General features: G+C 32.5%; 1 protein-coding gene across 1 annotated transcript; it reads left to right on the forward strand.

Moving 5' to 3' along the window:
* Positions 1-2,484: 2,484 nt before the first annotated feature.
* LOC148280315 (lewis-type alpha-(1,3)-fucosyltransferase-like) lies at positions 2,485-5,862 on the forward strand. The gene has a single exon (XM_088228565.1). The coding sequence runs from the start codon at positions 2,494-2,496 to the stop codon at positions 3,664-3,666; it is 1,173 nt and encodes a 390-aa protein (XP_088084691.1). The 5' UTR covers positions 2,485-2,493; the 3' UTR covers positions 3,667-5,862.
* Positions 5,863-9,695: the final 3,833 nt, after the last annotated feature.

Below are 9,695 nucleotides of genomic sequence, written 5' to 3' on the forward strand. Positions count from 1 at the left end.
TATCGTTTAAGTAATCCAAAATACAAGAGCAAACGTAGTTGGTTTCCCTTATTTGTAATTCCTTCGTGATGATTATTTATTTATTTTATTTTTATTTTTAAATCTTAAAGTAGGGCACACATATCATACATATTGTTTTGTGTGTTCTAATAATAACATTGCAAATATATTTAATTTATAAATTGTTTATCACATCTGTCTTGACCATTATTTTAAATTTTGATGTTTTTTTCTTCATAAATATTTTGTTCCATTTTGTAATACTTTTTAATTAATTTAAATAAAATTGAATTTTGTGACTTTGCCTTTTTCCTAAATGGAAGTCTAATTTTGTTCTTTTCTCTAGTATTGTGATCGTGTTCATGCTGGTTCCGATCAATTTTTTTCCAAAATTTTGTTTTTTTATTAGAGTTTATAATTTTATGAACAAATATCATTGTATTGTAAAATATTCTTGGTTTATATGTTAATAATTTTATTTCATTTACCATCGACTTTACCCTCGCGTATCTGTTTTTTTTTCAAAATGATTCTGAAGGGTTTATTTTGTAATACAGTTAGTTTATCTATGTTTTCTTTGTTTGATAAAAATAAAATGCTACTACAGTAGTTAACGTGTGGTTCAATAATTGCTTTGTAAATAGTTTTGCAAGAGTCCTAATCAATAAATCTTCTGATCCTTCCCAAAATTGATATTTTTTTTGCAATCTTATGTATTACCATTATGGAACACATAACCATTATTGGTTAAATTTTGAATTCCAAATACGCTAACTCACTGAAGATAAAATATGTCCTGCACGGGTACATTGGGAAAGAGTAGATTTTGCATATCGCCGAAAGCTATTTCAAAAAATTTATTTTCCTGTTTGCACAATCCTTCAGTTTTTTTAAACTTGTGTTGAATTATATTGATTCATAGATTTAAAATACATGTTTTTAAAACAACTTATGTTCAGGACAAAAGTTGTTTTAAAAGTCGTCAAGTTTTTATCTACTTAACGTTTTTGTGTTTATTTCTTAAATAAAGTCATAAAAACGGAAACGGAAAAAATCAACGAAAGTGTCTTTTTATCATTATTCATTCAATTGTTAAATTGTATTGTAAAGTTGTAATTTATTGACGTTTATAAGTGACGAGCTGAACCCGACAATGCTTTACTATTGCTAGATTTGAGTACATACTCAAATCAATTATTATATTTATTCTAAAAAAAGACAACTGCATGTAAGATCATTTGTTACAATAGACAAAATCGTCGTTTCGCTTTCCCGTTTTCCGCACCTCAAAACTTAACCGATTTTAGTTATATTTTAAGTATCAGATCAGAGTATCAGAATAAAAAGTTTTGTGTCGGTACGTTTTGCGTTTTTCAAAAAGAGTTATATGTGTATACCGTGCGCCCGGAGACAGCAGATAAAACTGTGCTTTTTTGCGGGTTTGTATGGTTCTAGTTCCAATAAATTTTTTTTTTAATTAAAAACGAAACAAAAAAGACACGCCAATGATCAATAGTGTGTAAAAATCATTGTTTCAGTACCATAATCCAGAGAGAAAATATGGGAATACGTTTGTTTGAAAAAAGTCAGACCGCGTTTCCTTTTAAGATTAAACATAGTTAAGTATACTTACAAAACTTTAGAAAAATCCTTACTTAATACCGTTCGGATAAACGTAAAAAAGTTGTAACTTTTCATTGATAAGTAGGTACCTAAGTACTTGGAATACCAAAACATAAAACAATTCCCTTTAAATATAGAACACTTTTTGCAAATGTCGAACTCTGCTCTACTCATCAACATGGGTGCACTCTATTCAGGAACACGATTTTCAAAAATGTATCGAATGTCAGTTGATATCATTTCAATATTACCGAAAATCCAGTAAAAATAAATAAACGGGTAGAAATTATAAGGAATTTAAGGAAATAATCTGATTAAGATCTAAAGTTTATATTTGAAGCATTAACTTTGTGGTTATTCATTATAATAAAATAAATAAAACAACTTTGTTTTTAATCACTAATTAAATCTATTAAAAACAAATTTTGTTTGTAAACATTTAAAAACAAACTTTTTTATGCACTAAAATATAACATCTTCATATTTTTTTATTATGTGCACTCTCGTCGAATGAAACCCCGATGATGGATAAAAAAACTTTTGCGCTCCTAATTTTTTTTGTACTCAATAAATTGAAAATTTTAAAGCTATGAACACTCTCGTAGTAAAGATCTACATTTCACTGAAAACCACATGTAAATCGGTCCAGTAGTTATTCAATCCATCGAAGACACACAAACGAACATTGAATTTTATGTATACGTATAAAGATTCAATAAATCCTTTGTAAGAATATACAAAACTAAACAATCTAACAATAAAACAATATTTATTGAACGCGGGAAATGAAAGGGTTATCAAGTGTAATACTTTTATTGGCGGCAATAGGGATTACGAGTAAAAATTGTCAGATACAAAGAATCTATCGCCATGTTATCACGTAGTAATTTATTTGTGCATATTCCATTAAAAACGAATTTTCATTTAGCGTTCTTGGGATTACTAGTATTTTTTATGATTTATGTAATAATTTTATTCAATTACGTTAATAAGGCATCTCCATTACAGGAGAGTAAGGCACTTAAAAAAATACTCTTTTGGAATTCTATGTTCAGTAAATATGATTTCGGGTTTGGTGTTGGCCATCACGCGTTTATTGCAAATGGATGCAAGTTTAATAATTGCTTTATAACAACTGACATCAATTACACTTCGCTGCAAAATTACGACGCCATCGTTTTCCATGGGCCAACGTTTTATCCAGAAAAAGCAAGTGATTACCCTTCATCAGAATCAAGATTACCATCACAGTATTATGTTTACTACAGTATGGAACCACCTGACCTGTTTCCAGTGTACTACACTCACAACCACTTCTTCAATCTGACGATGAACTACAGACTGGATGCTGATATAATGGAGCCGTTTTTCAGTATGACTGATACCCTCGGAAATGTCGTTGCTCCCGATTGGTATCCTCAGTGGCTCGAACCAAAAATCGACGACAAAGATGTCGAAGAATACATGGATATCTTTAGAAAAAAATCTAAAACTGTTGGCTGGCTCGTGTCGAAATGTACAACACCGAATAAAAGAATGAGGTACGTAAAATGGCTGCAAAACCACACAACGGTCGACATTTACGGGATATGTGGTCCTCTTAATTGCAACACCGACTGGGAATGCTTTGGTCTTCTGAAAAATGATTATTATTTCTATTTATCTTTCGAAAATTCAAACTGCGCAGACTATGCGAGTGAAAAGCTTTTTAACGCTCTAGAAAACGATGTCGTTCCGATAGTAATGAACGGTGTTGACATGATTAAGTTTCTTCCTCCTGATTCATATATCGATGCATTAAAGCACACCCCCGAAGAACTGGCGAAGAAAATGGAGTTTTTAATACAGAATCCGAAAGAATACATTAAGTATTTTTGGTGGAAGAAATACTATAAGCTTCTTCGCGGAGGTCCCGTTAGCCCATTTTGTACACTTTGTGGTATATTGCACGACGAGATAAGACAACCCAAAGAATACCAAAAGTTTGACCGATGGATTAACGGAGGGGCTGGAAACCCTCTGTGCTTCAAAAGATTCGAATAGTTACTTAAAAGTCTTTAAATTGTTTTATGCACAAATAGTAAAGTTTATTGACATTTATTGATTTTGATTACTTTGTTTTAATAAATGAATAAATAAGTGTTCCATGGATGTCAATAACTAGAGTTTTATCAAGTGTAACAAGCAAATATATGCGCAAAAATTGTAATTTAAGCTAAACTCAGGGCTGAGATTAGCATCATCATTAACTCTAAGGTGGCTGTGATGTCACCCTAGTCGACATACATACGAGACAAGACTCGATATATCTCTCTTATTTTGTAAAATGATAAATTCGTATTTCTTGTGATCTTCAAATGGACGTTTTCACACCGAATTTGGATAGTAAAAATTGAATTAAATTGCTGAATTTTAAAACAAAATATATTTAACCTTGCTACTCGAAGAATGACGTTCGCAAATACGGCAATACGTCTGTATTAGAGAGAGCACGAAGATAGAACGCATAACAAGGAAGAACAAGGAAGAACAAGGAAGACAGAGACGCTGTTCTGTAGTGGGCGTTGAATGAAACTAATTCAGTCGGTTGTTGACAGTGATGGGAGATGCCGCGTGAATTATGAGGAGCTAATTTATGTTTTTTTTGTGCTATAACACGGCTAAATTGAACTTAGTTATGCAGAAAGCAGCTAGTCATAGAAAAGTAAAACACGTACAAAGTAATCCCCACAACAGTTGGAATGTTTTTGACTTTGACAAATGATAAAAAATGAATACATTCGCTTTTATTTATATTACAAATAAGAATCTAATTATTTATTTGACCAGTTTTAATGGTTTTTAAAGTACCGTCAGATTTTTCTAGTGCTGTGAGTGTTTTTTGCAAATTAAGAAATGCAATTCTTGTGATCGACACTGTTTTCAGAAGGTGATTCTTTTTAATTTTTAGCAAAACAAAGAATTTTCCTTACTACACCCGATAACTTTTTTTTTTTTCAAAATTGTGAACTGGCTGCTTTCTGCATAACTACATTCAATTATATGTTTATTTTTATAAATGATGGAACTAAAATTGTGAAACTGTAAGTTTCTGTGTTTTTTTTTCCGAATGTCTGAGCGTTAGAATAGTCCGTCTTTTACTTGTGGTAACACGATGTTACATCACCGCGCGCAAAGGAATTATGTACCACAGTATTTTAAGAGTTTTAAAAAAAGAGATGCTGCGATGCTATTAACATGTTTATCGTCTACTGGTTTTGGGCGCGCCACCGGTAACCCGCCTTGGGGGTCACCTGGGGGCGTTCTGGTGCTCCAGAGAGTGGATACTAACGTTTCCTATCACTGTCGACATAAAGAGTTTGAACTGGGTGTTGGATTTATTTATTTATTATACTTCTACCTCGTAGACGATTAGGGGGGGGGGGGAGTTAATAGCAACAGTGAACGGGGCATTGAAAGTTGTAAATGTAAATATTTGTTCGCGCTTTTCCTTACTGAACTCGGTTAGTACAGGAAGATATATAATCAATTCGTAATGAAACAAAATAATTTCTTGCATGTATGAGTGAATCTGAAGAAAGACATGGTAGGAAAGCAAAGAAAGATTTGGGTGTGTGGTGGAAGCTTTCAATGAAAGTCGGACTAATTACGCCCAACTAAAATCGACATAATCGAAGTCTCATTTTCCTGAGTTCCACATTCTAAGAATGTACTAATTTTTATTGTTTTTTTTAAAGGGTATCAAAAAAAATAGTAATCATATTTTTACAGTACGTCCAAAGAAGGCGGATAAAACAAGGTGATTTTTGAAGATCCTAGCTGCTAAAAGAGAATTAAAAAATAATAATAAAGACGTTTTTATGGAGGATATCTATGAGTTAAAACATTATCAATCTTGTGCCATAATCCAAGAAAAAAAATACCGATATGAAAGAAAACCGTGATCCTCTGATATAACTACGTTTGCTTACTTTTCAAGGCATTATATTTTCAATGTCCTGGACGTCCGCTACTGAATGTTCGTCTGCAGACACAAACCCGACTTGGTAGAGGATGTCGAGAAGCTGGCAACTGACAAAGGTGCCTGAGCCCGTACTCCAATGGAAGGTTTACATTGTTTTAAAATTTATCTACAAAGAAAAATGAAATTATTAAATGTAATTAAATATTTGCATATAACAACTTACTTACTTTTCTGTGTCTGCTGGTTTCAAAACCGCTTGACATAAAAAAGTCGGTAAGTGTTTGACCACCAAGTTAATGCTTTAAATATTAATCAAATTAAATTTTCTCTATCAGAAATAGAATATATCGTCGGTATTTTGCGAAAAAGCACTCAGTCAAAATTTCTACTTCTGAGATAATTGAAGTTCATAGTTTGTAACGATATGACCTTGTTTTTCACACTAAACATTACTAAGCCAACTTAAAAAAATGGTAAATCGATATATTTACTACATTTTGTTCAATATTTATATATATATGATTCCTCTCTACGCGTGATGTCACCGTACTCCTCCTAAACGGCTAATAGTAATAAAATAATAATAATCTATTTTTAATTTCTCTAAAATTTTATTGTACTCAAGGAAACATTGATTGTCACAGCAGAGTAGATAAGTTAAGGGTGTTTTAATAAGAGTTATTTAATTAATTAACTCTGAACTAGAAAATAAAACAAGTTTAAAACAAACAAAAATAAATTTGACTGCCACGAAATTGAACGGCCAAGGTTTGGCGGAAAAATACCGTCAAATTGTTTTCAAAATATTTTCGTTTTTTTGAAAATTAAGTTTAAGAAGTCATCGTCGAACGAACTCTCCGATTTAGATTGTTTAAGCATTGATAAGCATAGTCCATTCCGTATTCGGAAATAAAACAATACTGAGAGACGTGAGTAAATAAAGAAAACCCAGAAACTCCAAAAAATTACTTCATTTTCATTATTCTACTATAAACGTTTTACTCGCCAACATTGGCGGGTTGAATTTTAAACTAACGTTTAAAGAGTTTTACTATCCACCTTTAGTTACTATAAATGAAAAAACTCATTTTTTCTATTTTGGACTATTACCACAGATTTTTTACTATTACTAACGATCATTCAACCGGGCCTTAGCCAATCGGCGCAGGATAACGAGGTATTGCACACTTTTTTTGGTTTTGCTTTGGGCAACAGCAAATCACACAATGAAGAAACGAAAAGATTGAAACGTCAAATGTCACTTAGTATATAGTTTATCAAAAATTTGAAAATCGAAAAACGTTGGCTGAACCAGCTAATGGAAGGCAAGCCAATGTTTGGGCAGGACAACGTCTGTCGGGTCCGCTAGTAGTTTAGTAAATAATAACAGAATTTTCAGAACATTTTTTTCAAAATAATAGTGGATTGACATGGCTTAGTGCATTTTCGCTGATACATAATACCACCGTAAAATTGAAGTCACATTGTACCTATTATAGTCACATTGTGATAAATGTTTTTTTTTCTATTATTAAAAAGTTATGTTATCATTTTATCAAACGAACAGTACCTATTATATTAGGTAAAATAATAATCAATCAGTAAAAAGAGAAAAGAAAGAAAATAATAATTGCCACTTTTGCCCCTGAGTGAAGCATGCAAACATCACTTACTAGACATCTCCAGTAGCTCAATCACAAATAACTATCGACGTGCTTAAATAGATGCTAAGCATTTGAGCGATCACAATGAACAATAATGAACACGCTTAAGTTATCGCAGTCATAAGTCAACGCGTGTGTAATCTCTAAGTCAACGCTCGTATCGGTTTGTTTTTTGTTTTCCTCATAAATAAATACAGTACATTGGCGAAAAATCGGCGTTTACTATAAAAAAATAATACAATATACTGCATTTGCAAAATAGTAAGGCATATCTTCATACAAAAAAGTAAAAATTTAATTAGAAATACTATGGCGACTGCTTTTCTTGACATTTGGCTTGCCAACTGCCGGCTAAATGCAATAAATAGCATGATAAAGAATAAGTAAATAAATAAAAATAGCAATTTTGGAATATTTTCCATATTTACTACGGTGAAATTCAAACATGCGATTGCGCAGCAGGATTATACGTCGCGAAACGTAAATATTTTGGCATTTAATATTAAGTGTTCACGGATGTTCCATTGTGATCGCGAATACGATAAACAACCATGGTGAGAAATTGTTATCACGCCGCTAGTTATTTGTGATTGAGCTACAGGATATCATGTCACCGACCAACAATCTCACCTTTTCTCAAGTCAGTACTGCTTCATAAACTCCGCTGAATACATCCGAAATATTGTTATTGATGGCCCACCAGTGTGGCGTCCCTTGTCCCTTGGTGTTTTTTTCCTGAACGGATTTGTTTATTTATATACGGCATTTCTGCCATTTACATAAATGTGGTATAAAGAGTGCTTAAAAATAAAAATATAAAAAAATCGAGCATGAAATATTAATATACTCGTACTAGACAGATTATAAATTATTTTAAATTCACATATATTTTAAAGAAATAATTCAATAACAAAATATAATATTCAAATTATAACTCTTCTAACCCAATCTCCTGAAGTTGATTTGCTCTATTTGATAAAAATATGTTGGTCACTTTATTTTTTAAGTTAGGCAGAGATAAACTAAATTTATCAAAATATTATGCATATTACTACTACTACTACTACTACCATCACGCCCCGTAGGGGTAGGCAGAGAGAATGGACCGCCACACACGTCTATCCTGGCATACAATCCTAGCCTCTTTCACATTCATATATCTTGTCATACATGCCCTTCAGTTCTGTCTGCTTTTGACATGACCAGACTTAAGATTTTGGTTTATCTGATCATGCCACGTCTTCCTTGGTCGTCCTCGTCTCACGTTGCCGTTCGTTTTCGCCATATATACTTGTTTTACCATTCTTTCGTCGTCCATTCGTTCTACGTGACCAAACCATCTCAGAGACCCTTTCTTAATCTTATCAATTATACTTGACTCAGATTTACACTCTCGCCTGATTTCATCATTAGTAACCCTGTCATACACTGATTTCCCACACATTCGTCTAAGAGATCGCATTTCAACCGCGTTCACTTGGCTTTCATTCTTCTTCTGCCAGTTCCATGTTTCACTTCCATACATGAGTGTTGGGACCAAAACTCCATTGTGCACTGCCAGTTTAGCTTCGATTGACATATTTTTATTAGAAATTACTGTGCTTAGTGCTCCGTTCATTTGTTGCACGCATTCACTCTTCTTTCAACATCTTTTTCTACTCTTCCATCTCTTGAAAACATGCTTCCCCGATACACAAATTCTTCTACTTGCTCGAGACATTCATTGTTTACATTTATTATGCAGTCAGTAACCTCACTATCCCTTTCAAATACCATCACTTTTGACTTACTTTCGTTCATCGCCAATCCGCTCTCCAGGCATACATCATACATTCTAGAGACTATTTGCTGCAAATCAGCCTTGCTGCTTGCTAACAGAACTGCATCATATGCATAATTATTCCCAGTATTCTGTAATCTAAAATTAGGTGAGTTATATTGAGCTACCGTTCGAGAATTTTGACAATAAAATATTGTAGATTTTCTGCTTAACCTAGGTGGTACATAGAATGAAATCAATTTCAGTAGATCAGGGGTATCAAACATTGGTTTTATTATTTAATATAAAGTTGTAAGATCGGTCGATGTTCTATTGACTTATTACAGAAAATATCTTGACTTGTAGTGTAGATAGGACTTAGTGCGTTTTTGCAGAATACCCACGATATATACAACTTTTGTTAAAGGTGTTTTAGTTATACGTTATCGATGAAAATACCTTAAATTTTCATACAAATATGCACATGTTCGTAAATAAACATTTATTTTAATTTACGCTTTCCCTATATGTACCAATAAAGACAGCGATGATGAAAACTTAAAATGTTTAAACAACTGTTTTCTAAAAAAATGAAATTTTCTTGAACAACTCAGTAATTGATATAATCAATAGCGCGAAATACCAACATCATTGAGTAAAAATAGGTATTATGTATTTTTTATCC

The sequence above is a fragment of the Micrasema longulum genome, unplaced genomic scaffold (assembly GCF_059751315.1).
Source record: "Micrasema longulum isolate JH-2025_06_02 unplaced genomic scaffold, ASM5975131v1 h1tg000595l, whole genome shotgun sequence".
In the NCBI taxonomy this organism is placed as follows: Eukaryota; Metazoa; Arthropoda; class Insecta; order Trichoptera; family Brachycentridae; genus Micrasema; species Micrasema longulum.

Coding starts and splice junctions, on each gene's coding strand:
- LOC148280315 (XM_088228565.1), top strand. CDS start 2,494: ATGTTATCACGTAGTAATTTATTTGTGCATATTCCATTAAAAACGAAT.